At 40.3% G+C, this 18,195-nt stretch overlaps 1 protein-coding gene across 4 annotated transcripts in view; it reads right to left on the bottom strand.

Annotated features, from left to right (window-relative positions):
* BLNK (B cell linker) overlaps positions 1 to 18,195 on the bottom strand; it is a 96,640-nt gene that overhangs the window by 38,333 nt on the left and 40,112 nt on the right. The window contains exon 1 of one of the 4 annotated variants that reach the window (XM_082765053.1): positions 8,736 to 9,430. The exons of 2 other annotated variants lie outside the window; for them this stretch is intronic. In XM_082765053.1, the coding sequence (XP_082621179.1) occupies positions 8,736 to 8,782 (47 nt within the window). In that variant the 5' untranslated portion in view covers positions 8,783 to 9,430. Of the gene's footprint in view, positions 1 to 8,735; positions 9,431 to 18,195 lie in introns of those variants that run through there. One more of the 4 variants, XM_082765054.1, reaches the window with a different exon arrangement.

The raw sequence follows: 18,195 nt of genomic DNA, 5'->3' as shown, positions 1-18,195 counted from the left end.
ATGAAAAAGAAAAAAAAAAAAGAGTTAATTGAACATGGAAACACAGAGGCCAAATTTTGATTTGGTTTTGAAACAGAGAAAATTCCTTTGTTCTCACTCCTCTTCCACAAATTTCAAATCTCCCATTTTAGTTCTGGTCACCTATTGAAGAACGTCAAAAAAATCTCTTTCAAGTTATGTAATGGGCATGACTAAGATTTAACCAAATATTTAAGCAAATGTCTAAATTCAACCACCTTAACGTTAGGTACGTACTTAAATTTTGTGTTGAGGTCTTACTAACGTGTGCACAACAGCACTGACATGAGATCGATAAATTTACTTCATGATCCGAGTGTAGTCTTCATCAGTGTCTTTGTGCCATTTAAGATTGCTACTAAAATAAACTTTCTAATTTAGTGATTTCAATCCAGAAAGTTCAGAGACTGAAAGAATAAAACATGTTGTTTTTCCAAGGTGCTCAAGAGTTTGAAGGCAAGGTGCTTTGTGTGCACTGGAGAGAGAAAAGGGAGGTTTTTCTAAACAGCCTTTTAATTCTTCTCCTTAAACCAAAAGTGCATTTATATACATAATGGACTGCATTTGTTCTACCAAATAGTGCTCTGACAACCAAATAAAACAGAGCAGAGCTTCTAGATATGGCATTAAATATTAAACACTCCCATTAGCCTACTCCTAGAGACAAAAATAAGCCCAGGTATTTTAATGCTCCCTTATATTCACAAGTGACTAAGATTGGTTCCAACAAAATAGCTTTTATGTAAATATACACTAGATATGCTGAGTAGATATAAGAAATTAAAATTCACTACTTTTAGAATCTTTTGTGAAAGCTTTGTTGCTTTTTATAGAGATTTCCAGCCACAGAAGCATTGTATCCCCAGACGGGCACAGATAGGTGACACACATAGGGAACAAAGAGAGAAGTTGTGGATGCCCCATCATCAGTTCATGGATCTATCCATTCTGTTTATTTTGAAGTTATCCATTTTTATTACAAGTTTGGAGAGGTATTCCAGTCCCTACAATTATATGGCCACTTTAGTGGAGCCTACATAGGCTGCCATTTGAAATAGGAATTCTGCTCTTCTCTGCCCTCCTCGTTTTGACCTCAGTGTTTACCCAGGTATGATGAATTAGGGAACTTAAACTGAGAAACTAACTTGTTTTTAATTTTGCCAAGTTTTGTATCAGCAAGATCGGATTTGGATCATCATATGGCCATGGGAACCCTAGGGCCTGTGTGAAGGTGGAGATGAGGTGCAGGGCAAGCAGGAGAATTGGGAGGGTGGAAGAAAGGGACTTTCTTTTGGCAGCAGCTCAAACAGGCTGAATTAAATTGGCCACGTAACTGCACTTGCAGTAGCACTTAGCTGCTTCTGCACTTCTTGCACAGTTGCTGGTGTCTGTATTTTAAGACATGAAGGAATCATTTAGCCTTATAGTCCTGGCCACTTGTATGCATGGGCACTTCGCCCAGTTACCCCTGCACTAAGCTTCATAAATGTTCACTTTTTCATATTATTGACTGAGGATGCATTATTTTAATGCTTTCCAAAGTACTTATTATGTAGCATATTATATCTGTCGAGATCATAAGCCTGTAGCATTGCACGCATGGCTTCACTTATATCAGGGAAATCTACTTGTCCAAAATATATGCACTGACAGATGAAGAATAAAGATACTAACAGAATTTTGAGGCTTCTTTTACCCCTCAGTCGTTTAGTTTATTTTGTGAAAACCATACTTATTCGCATCATACATATAGCCCTTTCACAGTCTACTGAAAATCTAAGATGGTTCCTAAAGACAAATGAGAAAATCCTATCACTCTCAGCCACATTATCTATCAGTTTTCCAGTTCTCATCGGCTGAGATAAAGAACCAATAATACTTGCTTTCTGAAGCAGATGTTGCTTATCTATCATATTGTAATGTACTTTACTATGCTTAGATATAAAGGAAGCTAGAGAAAACTAAAATCAGTCTACTAATGCAGTGATCATTTTAACCACATAAAGTGTATACGAGAAAACTATCTAATGATGAGGGACTTATAAGTCATCTGCAGATAGCTCAAGTCAAGTGCAGATAGCTAGACTAGATAGATAGACAGACTTTTAATTGATTTGTGCATTTTCCTATGAAAAAAGTAGTTTTGAGGCATTTCCATTAGATACATCAGAGTGGGTCACAAGTTTTCCTCATTGCAGCATGCACACAGTAATCTGCTACAGTTTAATCCCGAACTATAATGGTCGACCAAACTGAGAGGAAATATTTACATCTTTTAAATGTCAAAAATTTCAGCGCAGTTAACATAACATTGAGTGTTAGGGTAAAATGATCTGAACTCCACAAGGCATCATTTTTTTTTTTTTTTTTCAGTTTCTGTTCTGCAAATAATTGAAATCTTATATTTTTTCCTCTGTTTGTTCAAAATGCTGGAATTGCTTGCAGTGTTGAAGCTCCAGCTATCTCTCACCCTTTAAACAGAAAGCAAAAGCAATGGGATTCTTACAGTATTCAGTATTTTGAAATGTTTCAGTTATACCTTGTCTGACCTGTTACAAACATAAATATGGTTAGTGGGGATTTTTGATTGGCTTAAATGGTTTTCCAAAACTAAATTCACCAAGCAGAACTAAGACTCGATTCCATTACTCTTCACTAACTTTTAAACTGTTGACTTTCAAGAGGTTTGCTTGACTACTGGACAGCACTGAAAAAAAGAATAAAATAGCAAGTAGGCCAAAGAGATATTTTCATAGGACCATAGAATAGTTCCAAGGGGGAAAAAGGAGCTACTAAAAATCATGCTCATTTTCAAATAAAGAGGTACTTATAGCAATTTCAATCAATGTGGGAACACCCTTTCCTCATCTTGTTAATGTTGTTTTCCATATGCCATATGGAAATAAGCCATACGTGTTGATTTTTTTTCCCCTAAAATTTTAATTATCGTATTTTTCTTTCAAAAGAAAACGATCTATCAAATTATAATGGACTGTGCAGTATGTAGGTTTTGAATGATTCTGTAACATGCAAAACTATTTTGTTCTTGGATCAGCATATCACTGGGTAACAGAAATGTCCTATAATTTAGTATCTAGCTCTCTACAGAGCTATATGGGGTGTAGTTTTAAAATAGAGGTGAAAAAGGATATACGAAGTTTGCTGAAACATTTTTATTTCTTCTATGGCCAAGGAAATTAATTTATTGGGTTTTGTTTGGTATTGGGCATATGCTTTTTCGACAAGAAAAAGACCACAAACAGTGAATCTTTAGATCAATCTACATTACTAAGTTTTGCTGAATAACTGACAGTCAAAGGCCTGAGATGGCATAACTTATTATTATTATTATTTTTTTTTATAGTTGTTCTGGCAAACACTGCTATTGTGGACAATTATTTGGCAGGGCTACAATGTCACTGGAAGACCTAATTTTATTTGGAAGAATGTGCCTGTTTGGCAGTGCTGTCATAAGCTACACCAGTGACTGAACAATTTTACCTACATAGAAGGAAACTAAAGGTGATATATATGCATAACTGATCTTGTGAACAGTTTTGGTGCAAACCTAGACTCTATTCTTATGTTGCTACCTACATTAAACAAGAGCTCTTCAGAATGGTTTCAATATTACACAGCATCATTTTGTCCATATTGCTCTATTTTCATATACAACATATGTGGATGACAATTACACTAACACAGTTTGCTATAAACAGCATTGTAGGCAGGAAAATTCTATCTAAGTATGTATTGAATTTTTGGGTTTAAAAACAGTACAGCAGGATTCAGATTTTTTTTTCCCCTCCCCTAACAGTTTTCATTAGAAGCTTTATATATGACGATTTATGTTTATTAAAAAACAAACAAAGAGGGCAGCTTGGCAGACTGACAAAGATTGCTCCATGCAGAACAACATAGCCAGAAAGAAGGACAATAATGGAAAAAAAAGAAAAAAAAAAGGAACAAATTTGAAAGGGATTGTTCATATGAAATGCTTGCGCAGACAGGAAGAAATGAGGAAAAAAATATAGATGGGGGTGGAGACTATGCTATGTTGAAGCAAGGGCAGAGAGAGAAACAGCAGGAGAATTTGACAGGGGAAGTTGCACTGGGAGTGAAAGAATGGATTTTCTCAGTGGTATTTAGAGAAGCTTGCACTCTGTATCTCATTCCATTCCAAAGTCCAGAGGTGAGACAGATTCATGAACTGTTTAACTGAAAGCAAGAGGAAATAGAGATTACTCAGCTTCATCATTTAATCAAAACTTCATCTTTTGTAGGGCAAACTGGACCTAACAATCACACAAAGAATTTGTGTTTGTACTTAGCAGCACAGCAAATGTAGCTGGTGAGCTTGCTTCTCCCCATTCCTGTGCATTTCAACTTCAGAGGTTGCATGCAGTCAGCACTGTGACTTCACATATAGCTTGGCCAAAACGTGCGTGTGCCACAAAGTAGACTGCCATGACTGTGTGCAGTAGCAAGTTTTCAGGGGAAACTGGAAGCTGAGAAAGAAGGCTGCTGGAGGTAGCAGTGGGTGGTGAAGGCCATTTCTGGCTGAGGGCCTAAGGGTAAAGGCAGCTAGGGCTCATGCTAGAAAGAGAACAGAGCAGGTAAGAGCAGAAGTGACTCGTGGAGATGAAATAGTGATGAGAAACTAGAAGAGGTCAGACCGGAAACATCTCAATGTGGAACAGCTGAACTCCTGATTCAGGCTCTTAGACTACTAAGCAGTATGTAACTAACCCTGTACACTTGCGTAAGTTTTCCTTTGAAGTGTATACAACTAAAAGAGGGGAAATACGTTAATGTTGGTTGTGAACTCTGGTGCCCAACTCTGTCACGGGGAGACTGCTTTGAAACTCCAGTTTCTTTCCTTGGTTAATTTTTACTCTGATTCTGACATAAACTACATTAACTTAAGGAAAAAAAAGGAGATTAAGTTTTTATTTGCTCCTATTCACTATTAAGAAGAATTAATTAGAATTTCTGTAATAAAAACATTTTCTTACAGTGCAGAACTGATGTTCAGATATTCCCAATTTATTCTCTCAAAAAGGAAATATTCCCTTTGATAAAACATGCTATATTGTAAACCGATGTCTTCTATGTATAACATCATTTTGCTCCCAAATGAGTTCATTTTCTGCTTATACCCTTTCAAGAGGAAACTACACCAAAAAAATCTTGTAGTAAAAAAGAGACCAAGTAGTTAAGAGCCAAGCTATCTCTATCCATAGAAAAATAGCAAAGACCATAAATACCTTCAAATTTGATAGACAACTAACAGACATTTAGGCCTCAAGGAAACTTCTCTTGATTTTTAATAGAATTAGGACTTAAACCCTCCTGTTTAGCAGGGGATGTTAAAACAAAAGGATTGTGTTTGCATTGCAAATAAGCTGACACATATCCTACCCGAGAAAAAAAAAGTCAGTTGTGTGTGTCCCCCCTCCCCCCCCCGTCCCACCCCCCAGCTTGTTTTTCATTTGCCAGTTATGGGGAGACAGTGATTTTAGGTTTGGGGTGGAGTTTTTTTGGGTGGGACAGGAAGAAACTGCTGCAATTTAATGAAGTTATTTCAAGTGAACAGGAAACTTTACTCTTGGAAAAGTGATCTTTTTGAAAACTGGAAGGTGTTAGCTATTTGACCTTCAGCAAGTGAAAGCATATGGTACGCTTCTGCTTCATGCCATGGTTTGTCACTGCAAGTGGGGATGGTAATGATGCCTTTGAAAATGGCATTGTGATACACAGCTGAAGGCAGCTGTGCGCAAAGGGGCATTATTAAGGTTTGTGGTCATAATAAAAAAATGCAGCAAGTCTGAAGAGATGTTATAACAGAGTCATATATAGTAGCTACAAATTATTTACAGAGCAGGAATCATAGGTGCATAGTCTAAGGAAGCTGAACCACAAAAGAGCCTGCAAGTTTGATGCTATATTGTTTGACTTGCTAATTTCATGTTACCTTTGCCAACTACCATCCCTGATTATGAGTGCATCTATTTATGTATACATTTGTCTGAAGCATAAAATTATTTTCCGAAATCAAGGCATACTAGATACTGCTATGTCAGCATAGCATTGCTCATGTATTTCACTCCACACTTTAGAAAATCATTCAAACTACCAAATTCTTTGCATGCACTACATAAATTAATCTCATGATAAACAACGAACCCTGGAACTTCATGTTTTCCTGACTATATAAAAGCGATTAGAATAAACAGTGTATTCTGAGGAAATATTTCTATAATACTGCACATACCTTATAACAAACACTATATTAAAACAATAATGGAATTCCATGAAGTTCCAGCATTCCATCAAACTGATATTTAAGTTAATTGAGTGACTTAACTTCAACTGCAAACAACGCTCATACTGCAACATGGTAGTTAGAGACACATAAGAATGCTTACACTTCTTATTGTTGCAATAAATGTATTGAATATGTCAAGAATTCAGATCTAATGTAAAGCTTGCTAATTCAATGAAAGGCTGCATCTGTTCGATTCAAGTATGCCCATGGAGATGAGATTACTGAAGCCACATAATACCTACTTTTTCAGGTCTACACTGAAAAAAAATAAATCAAAAGTTCTATTCTCAAACACTGACTCAGCAGCAGTACTACTTTAATTTTTGCTGCTACAAAGCAGAAATTTTAAGAAAGCTGTCTTTAGAAAAGTATGTGAACTGTAATTACATCAATTGAACCTATCCTTTGTAGAAAAGTTCTCTGCATTTACATCTTGGCATACGGAGGAAGGCAGATTTTTAACATTCATGTAACATTTGGTGGAAATTTTGAGCCACACATGTATCTTCTTTGTAGGTAGGAGGCTATATTAGGAAGTCAAAGGCAAAATCAACAAGTCGCAGAGTGAAAGCAGGCACATGGCCATTTCAAAGAAGGACGCAATGGCTGCCACCATGTTAAACTGATCTCTTCCTATATTTGCACATCTCTTCTAAGTTTGCACTATGAACACAATCTCAAACAAACTTGTGCCATAAGTTATTAAAATCCTCACGTTGTAGTACGATCACTGTAACCACATATCCAAGTCTCTGTCTAATGAGGTATTTAAACATGTTTAAACTAAAGCATGCATGCATTTCCACTGCACGTAGTGAAAACAATCATGTTTGAGAAATATGTGCTGCTTGCACAACTAAGGTGAATTGGCAATGAGAAGGACAGAAAAAGTAGCTTTTAATACTTCAAGATAATACAGGAAAGCGGAGCTACTTCCCCTTCTTCCTTATTTTACAATTTAAAAGCTCAGGTCAAGACAGAGTGTCAGCCCATGTAAAGATAGATGCAGAAGGGATGCAATGGCTGTCTTTCTGGTTTAAGGCTTTTGAATTGGTACACAAAGAAGCTGTGGACTATTATAATCCTCACGTGTAGGACCTTCTCTATATATTTGGAAGTAATCTTGTTTTTAGCCCTGTTTTAAGCATTTGCTAGAGGTGTAGAGTAGAGGGTACAACTTTATCACAGAAAATAATATTTTATTGCTTTAGGTACAAGTAACTATCTTGATGGCATCAAGTTTTCCATCACATCACTTAGCTTATTATCTTGAGATAGCTAAATGCAACCAGCATTAAGGCCTGACACTATTTAAACCATTTGAAGTGATAAACTGCAGACAGTGAGAAAACTAGCTGTCTTCTTCCTGGTCCATTGAACCATCAAGAAATGGTCAAGCTGTACAGTGCAGCCTGCCAGGTTGAGGACTATAATGGTCATCGCACCTCTACAAGTACACCCCAATATTTCAGCAGTACGGAGAGGGTGGAAATTCTGTTCCATCAAGACTAGCTTTACAAGGGAATATTTTAATTTGCATGAAGGCTTCTGGAGAGAGGGGGAGACACTTGTAAATGGTTTATGAATTAGTATGAAATGCTTAAATATGAGTAATTTTAGGAAAAAAACGCATGTTTTCCAGTATTGCTTTATAGAAAAAGAAAAGGAAGAAGAAGAAAAGATGTTCCTATTTTAACCTTCATCTGAAACAGGACTTCTTTTAATTACTCAGGAAAAAAAAGGCATTGTGAAAGAGCCCTGAGGTACCCGCTCCACCAGCGCACAAGTCCAGCCACACTAAAAATACTTCAATAATGGTCAGCTTCTGCTTTTTTTTTTTTCTCTCTCTCTCAAACCCTGTGTTTAAAGTTGTCCTCTTTCATTTAGGAGCATTTTCCGCTTTCCAGTTCCCTGTCTTCTACCCGTTCTTTCGAAGACTGGGAAATACCACAGGAACTTAACTGAGAAAGCCAGTTTATGACACTCCAATTAAACCATTAAGCCATTAATCCATTTTTTCCCTAATTTGCATATGGCTCACACACCTTAGCGAGTCCAAGCCTGTTTTCTTAAACCTTTGCAAACAAACTTTTAAACCCTTTTCCCCTACTTTGCCGGCGAAGCAGCCACCACGTTATCCTCCACAGACCCGTCTTGCACTTCCCCGCACGGCCGCGGCGAGGACCTGGTGTAACCCCACGGCCTCTGCCCGTGCCCCTGTATTCCCCCCCGTGTCCCTGTAACCCCCACGTCCCTATAACTCCCCAATGTCTCCCCTCCAGTGCAGGATGCAGCTCCCCACGACCCCGCCGCGCTCCTCGCCCGCAGGTGCCCGGCAGCCCCGCTCCGCCCCACGCGTGGCGGGGTCTGCGGGGGTCCCAGCCCGTACCTGAGCTTCTCTCCGGCCGGCACGGCCAGCTTGTTCAGCTTCTCCATGCTCCGCGCTGCGCCACCACCCGCCGGGACCCCCGGCTCAGCCGCCCCTGGCACCGCCACTCGGCACCTGCCGGCGCCGCCGCTTCCTCCTGCCGGGAGGGGAAAGGGCACGGCACAGCACGGCCACGCTGCCTGCCAGCACCCCGCTCCGTGCTCGGGGGAAACTTCCCTGCTAGGGGAGCCTTGGCAGCTGGGCGCTGCAGGCTCTCTCTCCCTGTCCCACCCGCAGGCGCAGGCAGAGGAGGGACCCGGTGCTCCCGGCCCGCCCCCGGTCCGGCCCGGCCCAGCCCGGCCCGCACAGGTGGCCGCGGCAGCTCCGGGTAATGCCTCTGGAAACGGGACGCGGCTCCCCCGCGCCTCCCCGCAGCCCCCTCCGTGTGTCCTGGGGGAGCGGCCGGGGAGGAAGGTGGCCTCGCAGTGCCGACAGCCGGCTTTGACAGTGGGTGAGATCTCGATGAGCTCCAGCGGGCCGTGGAGGGGCCAGGGAAGCAGGCTGCAGCTGGGTGCTCAGCCCTGGGCTGGCCCCAGGGCTTGGCAGGAATGCAGGGACCGCCGGAGATGCTGGGCTCCCTTCTCTGCTCCCCACGTCTCTCCCTGTGATGGCGTGCCGGATGCTGGCATGCTGCCACGGGGACTTTTCCCTTCCCGAAGGGGCTGCAGCAAAACTAGAGATCACCCAGTTGTCCCTATCCTTTTGAATATCACCGTCGGGAAAGAGACGTTTCTTCACCTGCCTTCCTAAACAGCACACCCTCCATCAGCACAGGGTGAGGTTGTTCCCACCCCAGATGTAGGTAGCTGGTCTGTGTTTAATGGCTCTGATACCTTCAGCCCAAGCTTGGTCTTTTTTTCCTCTTTAAAGGTCAACTTATAAGTAACAATGTAAGCAGGTATTCATGCTTGGGCTTTATCCTGTAGTTCTGGTACACTTTTTTTTTTTTTTTTTTTTTTTTTTAATTTCTATGCCTTGTATAGTGTTGCCACTCTCTTCTTTCTGTATCTTTGGCCTCTCTGTGGCTTAATCTACAAGCTAAGTCTGGTCTAGGTAAGAAACCTTTCTCTTCTTTCTCTTCTTTCATCTGCATCATGTTGATAAGTTTTGGTAAGTACTGTATATTTTGAGGACACCATAAGTTATTTATTGGGGAGATTCTTATGACACTTAAGGCAGGTTTTCATGTGGATTTGTTAAATCCCTAGATTGTACTGACTATATTTCTTTTGTGAAAATTTAGTGGTAAAACATGCTTTCCTGGTTAGTGCGGGTGACAATGGGGAAACAGCCTGCCACAAGATTTATGTCTTTGCTAACAGTATTGCTCTGATCTTGGCATGGATAATGTCTTTGATCTCTCAGCCTTTAACCCAGGAATCAGTGGATATTTACACACAGTATTTCTCAAGGGAGGGCCCTTAGTGAACAAATTACCCTTTTGGGGTGTCTTATAAAGTTGGGGTATTTCATAAAGGCTTTAAATAATAACAGTCAAGTTGAATGTTATTTACTACACATGTCTCTGGAATTCCACCCTGCATTATATCTGATTATGAACTGGACACTTTTCCAAGTTTACTCACAAAGTTATTTTTGAAATTAAGGTTGCACTCTGGCAATGTGAAGAAGCAGTGCAAATCAATTGCAGTGTCACTTTACCTTTTGCTTATATAATCTTCCTGCTATATCTTAACATGTATCAGGATACAGGCTTGCTTGTTAGGCCCTTAGACAACAGCTGGTTCTTACCTGACTCACAGAAATCCCAAACTATTTCCCTTTGAGATCTTTGGTGGCAGCCTGTCATTCACACGCTGCCCAGGTTTTGCCTTGTTTCTTCATGACTCATCAGTTTATGGGTTTAGTTTTAATGCTCTACAGTGCCTGGTGAGCCAGAGAGCTTTCACTCTTGTCCTTACAGCACTGCTCCCTTGAAGGAACTGATGCTGATGCCCCATTCCCAGGGCAGTCCCGAGGTCCATCCCTCAGCCTTCATCTCTTATCCCAGTGTCCATGTAGCCATGCAGTGAAATGGACTGGGAAAGAAGTCCTCTACAAATGATCTGGCAAAAAGTAACAAAAAAGGTGGTATTAGCTGCATGCGCTTCTGAATATGGTTTTGTGCATAGGTGTTTGTGAGGGTGCAGCAAAGGGTAGGAGGAATAGGGTGTGTGGCTGTTTAAACTGGTATGGCTGCCAAGAAGTTACTCCTAAGAATATCCCTATTGCACAAGACTTGTTCATGAGATTTTGTGGTATCTGCCACAGGGCCTGTCCATGGATCAGTATCTCAGCCAGGTTGTTTCTTTCCATGCATAAACATGGCCCAACACACATCTCTGCTTCACTTTAATATCTACAAACTGCTTACAGAAAAACAAAACCAAAAAACAACCCTTTTCCTGCTGCTCCACAAGGGCTTGGCCCTCTGAATGTTTATGGAGGGCACATCTTCTTTTACTTTATAATCACTACTACCATGATGCACTGACACTTTCCAGGGGCGAAGAGTCCTGCCTTAGAATTAGCAGAAGTCTCTAGTACCAGGTGATGTAGCCTAGGCTGGCTCCCTGCTCCTGCAGTACATGGGCAAAGAATAAATTAGACTGTTCCTCCCCAGAAAGTGCATACAGTACCCTCTAGTCATCTCAAACCCAAGGCACCTGAGAGAGAGCAGTTTCTCCCGGCCACCTTGGAATATGCTTTTCCTGGGAAACCAATGGAGGGTCAAGTGCAAGTTAAGCCCTGAAATTAAGAGAAGGAAGCCACACTCCCCCATATGTCAAAGAAATTTTTTCTAGCTACAGTGAAATTCCTCCTTTTCCCCAGTTTAAATGTATTCATGTGTCAAGAACCTTTGGATCTAAACTGAAGCCTCACCAGGAAATGGCTAGAGCCTGCTTAGCTGTTTCTGGTCTGCCTACAAATCAACCTATCTGGCCATCTATTGTTGTGCAAGGGCAGAACAACATAGGACAGCCACTCGAGAGACAAAAAAAAAAAAAAAAAAAAAAAAAGAACACACCCAAACCTCTCCAAACAGCTGTAGGCCTCTTTTGCCCAGCAGGTGGTTTCAGAGTCCGAATTTTGAGCTCATATTTGGACTGACCCTGTCTGTGGTCAAGACGGTTTCTGTATAGTCCTTACAGAAACACTGTTTACTGCCAGCAAGGAGGAACACACTGGGAAGGGGTGGTTCCTCCCTCCCTCCAGGGTTACTTGTTGCCCCCAGATAGTGAGGCAGGACTTCACTAGCCTCAGCTCCAGGAAATGACCTTCCTGCTTCTTCAGGAACCCGGGGAGGGCCTGGAGGCAGCAGCAGATTGGAGCCACGCAGTGAGCATAAAGTCATGCTATTTTTGTTGCTGTAACCCCAGCAACTGTCCATCTCTGACCTCGTGTTCATTTGCAGAATGCCAAAGAGGAACTAGCATTTGCTTTACCACGTGGATGTCATTTTGGCCATAACAGGGGTTGACATGAAACCCCCTTCCCCAGGAATGGGTGCTGGCAGAGGGGTGGTTGTTCTGAGGGATGCCTGTGCTACTACTGTGCTCCCTGGCACATCTGGGGCCAATGGAGACAGTTGGGAGGCACAGCCGTCAACTTGCAAGTGCTGCTGGCCATTGAGATGTGGCCTGGCAGCCTGGACCAGCCTGTGCTGCCCAGCAGAGGTAAGGGGCAGGTCCCAGGGGCATTGGGGTGACAGTAGTGTCCCAAGTGAATAGGTTTTGATATGAAGCTTTTTGCAGAAGTGTTCCTGCAGTAGTGGTCTTCTGGAGTTTTATTGTTCAAACTCTTCACCTAAAGGGCATTTAATGTTTTAAGAACCTGCATTGTCATGGACTCTGCCATTTTTTTTTTTGTGATTAGGTAGATAGTGGTACTTTCCTTTTCCTGTGTATGACTACAGATTGACTGGGCAAATTCCTTGCACCATTACTCAACATAGGTAATGCAGAATTTGCCAGTAAATTCCCTTGGCAGGATGGTTCAGAGAATATGGAAATATGGATACTTTTTTTTTTTTTTTTTTTAATTTTTGATGCTCAAAATGCCTTTTAAATTTCTGGAAAGATCTTCTTAATGCCTGGAAGGACAATCTAAATGCCACTGACTGTTGCAACATCATTTCCTCATCACTGTAAATGTTGTGGCTTAGTTTGGGTTTGTGTCTCTCATGCTCTCCCAATATGACTGTATTTCTCCTCTTATGCCCATAAATAAAAAGATTTAAAAAAACAACATCTCTATCTTGCATATTCAGAAACTAAAATGATTTTTTAACCTCTTCTGCTATTTTCTTCTCTTTATTTCTCCTGGTTCATTCCTCGTGCATGCTGCCTCACTTTGATGGCACACTCTGGTTTCTATTTAAGACCTATTTTCTATTTAAGATGAGGTAATCAGGACATGGTCAAACCCAGACTTGGTGCAACAGACTGAAACTGTGAGTATTGTACCTTCATTTGGTCAAAATTTGTTGTAAATTGACAGATATTTCCTGTTTACTCCAGGCTCCAGTTCCCTATACCCTATTGTACCTTGAGTACCTCAGGTAGTATGTCCAGTTTTGCAAGACATAAGAAGAGTGTCTGAGGTCACTTGGTGTGTTCAGCCCAGAGCAGAGGTGGCTGAGGGGAGGTCTCATGGTGGCTTGCAGCTTCCTCATGAGGAGAGTGGAGGGGCAGGCGCTGAGCTCTGCTCCCTGAGGACAGCGACAGGACCCGAGGGAATGGCATGGAGCTGCATTGTGTGAGGCTAAGGTTGGATATCAGGAAAAAGTTCTTCACTGAGAGGGTGGTTGGGAACAGGCTTCCCAGTGAAGTGGCCATGGCACCGAGCCTATTAGAGTTCAAGAAATGTTTGGACAACTCCCCCAGGAGTTGGGCCTGATGATTCTTGTGGGATTCCTCTTTCCAACTCAGGATATTTTGTGATTCTATGATTGTTAAGATCATCTGTGGTTTAAGATTTGTCTGAAGCATTTGAGTCCTTGGCAAGTGGTGTTCCTAGATCATAACAAGTACCTCCCTACAGTGGTAACTGTTATGGAGAAACTGTTAGGCAAAAGCCAGAGTTTGAGTACTATTGCTGACAACAGTGGTAGTTTTTCTTGACTGAAAGTTTCTGTCTGTCTCTTTCAATGACTTTTTTTTTCTGATTTCCACTGAAATTAATGCTGTCTACTTCAATTCCTGCCAGTATGTAGTTTGTATGATGATTTGGGTTTTGTCAGGGATTCCTGCTGAAGCTACTGATATCACTAGTAGTCACATTACAATTAAATATTTTATAAAATATCAGCTCTACATATAATCTTTTAGGTTATAAACTTCCTTTTAGGAATACCTTTCATGATGTTATCTTCATGTGGATTACAGATCATGACTATATTTAGCCTAGGGAATCTAGGAATCTGTTTGAGTTCCTGATCTGGGTTGGCAGCTGAAGCTGTGAAGCTGTGAAGCTGAACATGATGGGGTGTTGCTCAGATGCAAGAGCATCTTCCCATAGCCTTGTCTGCATGACAAGAAAGCCTAGGAATATGTCCCAGGCAGGAGCTGTGGCACACATGACAGGTGGGCAATCAGGCTGTGTGAAAAGTCCAAGCCAGTATATTGATACAGCTTTGCCTGGAAGCTGCCATTTTTAAATATCTAAGGTTTCACATAGTTAAAATAACGAGCTGAGCCTTATAAATTATGTCATGTAGCATAAAAAATGAGCATTAAGAAGGTGAATAAAAAGAACTGCAAATAGATTAATTTTAGACATCCATTTGAAGGAAATCTTCTTTATATTTATTTTTATTTTTAATGCTTTGAGGAGCCAGTGCTGCATCAAAGAATCTCAACGAGCTATGCATGACTATTTCAAGAGGAAGCTATTTTTTACAGGTTACATTAATGCTTACAGACACAGTCTAGTGCCTTCAATGTATATAAAACAGCTGAGAAACATGATTTGATGTAAGCAATCAGTTTGATAATGAGGTTTCAATTTTATCTGTAACATGACCATATAAGACTCATGTTTTCTCTCAGTCATGCTAGAAAACCCATTTCTTAACCCTTTCCCAATTAGTAAAGTCTTGCCTCCAACATTAATAGAGAAGATCATACCAGACAATATTCTTAAAAATAGTCAGGAGTCAACAATGGAACTTCTCATTATAGGAAAGAGTTTTTTAGATGGATTTCATGCGCAACCTGTCCTGCTAAGAACCTGGTATATTTGCTCATTTTGACTTTTGAACTTCTGGGGAATGTGGGAAACCAGAAGTTGCATGTTCTACTCTTTAAAGGACAGCTTTTTGATCTTTTGCTTGGCTTTTCCCTCAGGAAGTTCTGACTAAAGAGCAACTGTATAAGCTTTTCTGAGAAATATGTAAAATGACTGAAAATCCAATTCAAAATATCTGCATGATTTTACTGTCCTGAGGTTATAATATCTCATGTAGCTTAGAGTTACTTCTCCTTACCTATATCTACTTGCTGTCTCAATTCTCTCTTAGACTGATAATTGCTTCAAAAAGAGTGTTTATTCATATGTAAAGACCTCCATTTAAAAATTGAGTCTACTGCTTGTGCTCTCTGACATTTGGCCACTACTGGGATAGCACTTAAGTTGAGAATTCCAAACACTGGAACAGTGTAATGCGAATGTAAAGGCAGACTCTAGAAGGAATTTGGTTTAATCAGTCTGCATACACATGAAAGTCAGAATATAATTTACTACAGTTCAGTTTTTCAAGGCTGTGGAAGTTAAGTGAAAGTAGCCCAAATTGCTCCCACCTCTGTCTAAATTGGAAAATAGCCCAAATTCATACCACCTGAATCTGAACTGGGATCTGTAGCAATGTTGCAGGCTTTAATTTTTGGTAAAGGCCTGATATTTGAAGTATGATGTACATGTTTGATCTATTCTGCTTTCAGAATATCCTTAGGAAGCTGTGCCATCAATGTGCTATGGAGACAGTGAGCGAGTGGAGGGGAAATGTGCTGTTAGCACTGGCCTGTCACATGCTGCCTGGGTGGGTTTTGTGCTTGATCATCTGGGTCTGAATGCAAACTTGTGGTACTTGATACTGTGCCAAAAGTGCACTCAAACCCTATTGTTTAAAAGTGTGTCAATTTAGATATAGTTTTGTTTCCCCTCAATATCTATTTCAGTTGATAACAACTGAAATAACAACTTACCATTCAGTGTCCTATAGCTGGTGTTTGGAAACCATGAGTTTATGGAACATGGTTCCTCATGACTTTCTATGTATTACTTACTGATTGCTATAATCAGGTGAACACACTGCAGTTTCATGTTTAAAATAATACATCTCTGTTTTTCCCAAGCATTGCTTTCAGGTTCTCACTAACTAGTCTATTTAAATTATTTTATTATTGTTTCCACTTCCAAGATGCATATAAGCTCTTTTAAACTAGAAAACACTGCTTCTTGTACAGGGAAAGATACACATAGGCATTTAGTTGTGTCTTAGCAGATGAGAGGAAGGTACATTTCTGTCCCAAGAATTTTTAAATACTTATTTTCAGAAATTTTAATTTCTTCACTATGGGTCAAATGGCTGAATGACACAACATTAATTTTGGAAGACTCCTAGCAACTGCTGTAGAAATTTTAAAGTTTTGATCTGTTATCACTTTGGATAGTAACTACTGAAATTGTTCAAATAGTTATAGTAGTAGATGATGTGTTTGAAAATGCAACTATAAATTTAATTGAAAGGGATTTGGGTTTGTCTTTAGGCTCACTAGAGGAAACAGACAGTACATGCGGGCTTGTACTACGGGGTAGGCAAAGATGTGAAAACAGTAAATTTAGTAGGATTTTCTCATGAGGGGGCTTCTGAGCAAATTTATTTTAGCACCTGCAGAGTGTTTTATTTCCCTGGGGACAAACCCACTGTGTAAAAAGCTGCACTTCTGCTTTTCAGTTTTACCGTCATCTGTTCCACATGCACACAGAAACACAAAACTTACTCCTTCAGACAGACTAATTATTTAATGATAAATGAAAGTCGTTGGAGGCCGGATTGCCTTGGAGGCAGTGACCTATGCTGGAGCCATTTGACAGCTATGGAGGAGAAAAGTGCCTCTGAAGAGTAGTGCTGCTGCTTGGTCTGCAAATCTTATCCCTTTCCAACCTTAACGAGTGACTGCAATCCAGATATTCATAACTGGCTAGCTTTCACCTAGCTTTGAGTGTCACCAGGGAAGTGAAGCTGCAGTGGCATGGGCTTATTTGAAACCTATCAAGTCCTTCCTTCAAGAGCATCAGTCAGAATTCACACATGCAGTGGTCTAAATACACTTGCATCTCTGCTGACAAAAATCACTCTATACTCACACAGACAAAAAGTTGCATAAAAATTCAAAATGAAAGGTTTATCTGAAAATGAGGTTATTTATGTATGGCAATGATAATGTTCACACATCTCATGATGCCTTCAGCATCTGGAAGATGCTGAAAAAATGGCAGTTTTTAAACTACTTTTTTCCTGCACTGGCTTGTAATACATCTCTTCTCTGGAACAATTTGGTAGTCTTATCTCATTCCTGCTTAGAAACAGTTTTTGTTTGTTTGTTTGTTTGTTTGTTTGTTTTTTGGTCTTTTCTATTTTCATGCATTTCCATCATCTTAAGGCTGCCCTCTTTCTTGGATAACTGGGGTCCCTTATTAGAACTCTGTGCTCTGGGAGCAATTATGTCACATGGAACAGAAAGAGCTCCAAAAATTCTTCTGAAATGAATTCTTCTGAAATGTTGCCTTCGAAAAAAGACAGTGAAGTTATCAAGAGGATGGAGGACTTTCTAAAGAAAGAAAATATCTTATTAATTAAAAAGTAGCAGACTACTATGTGAAATAACAATGTAGCAATATTTTATCAATGACAGTGTTATGTGGCTTTGACATGAGATGAAGGGTCTAATAGAATACTGTTGTCTGTGGAGAAAAATTGCTCAGACTTGTAACTCTAGCCATGAAATTTTTCTGTTAATCTAAGACTGCAAATATTGTGAATTGTTGTAAGTAATATGTTCACACAGTTGGTAACTTTTATTGCATTAGGACTACAAAACAGTACCAGAGTAGGAGTGGCATACTATGGTAGAGTGAGTTCTAATTCTTTATGTATCTTATTTTGAAGAATTAGTTGTACAGCATTTAAAATAATTATTTCATAAGTTTGAGGTCATAAGAGCCTGCATTGTTGTACTCTCAGAGTACATTGAGAGAAAAAAAACTACATTTAGTAGCAAACACTGGGTTTCAGAATAACTGTTTCTAGTTTTTTTTGGTCATCCCTTCAGATTCAAAATCTGAGGAGAGAATGTGGGGAGAAGTGAAAGAGGAAAGAAAATTTGATAGAAGTCTACGTTTAAAGAGACATGTATTT

This window comes from Aythya marila, assembly GCF_965140915.1.
Source record: "Aythya marila genome assembly, chromosome: 7".
In the NCBI taxonomy this organism is placed as follows: Eukaryota; Metazoa; Chordata; class Aves; order Anseriformes; family Anatidae; genus Aythya; species Aythya marila.
This window is presented reverse-complemented; position numbering and strand designations above follow the sequence as displayed.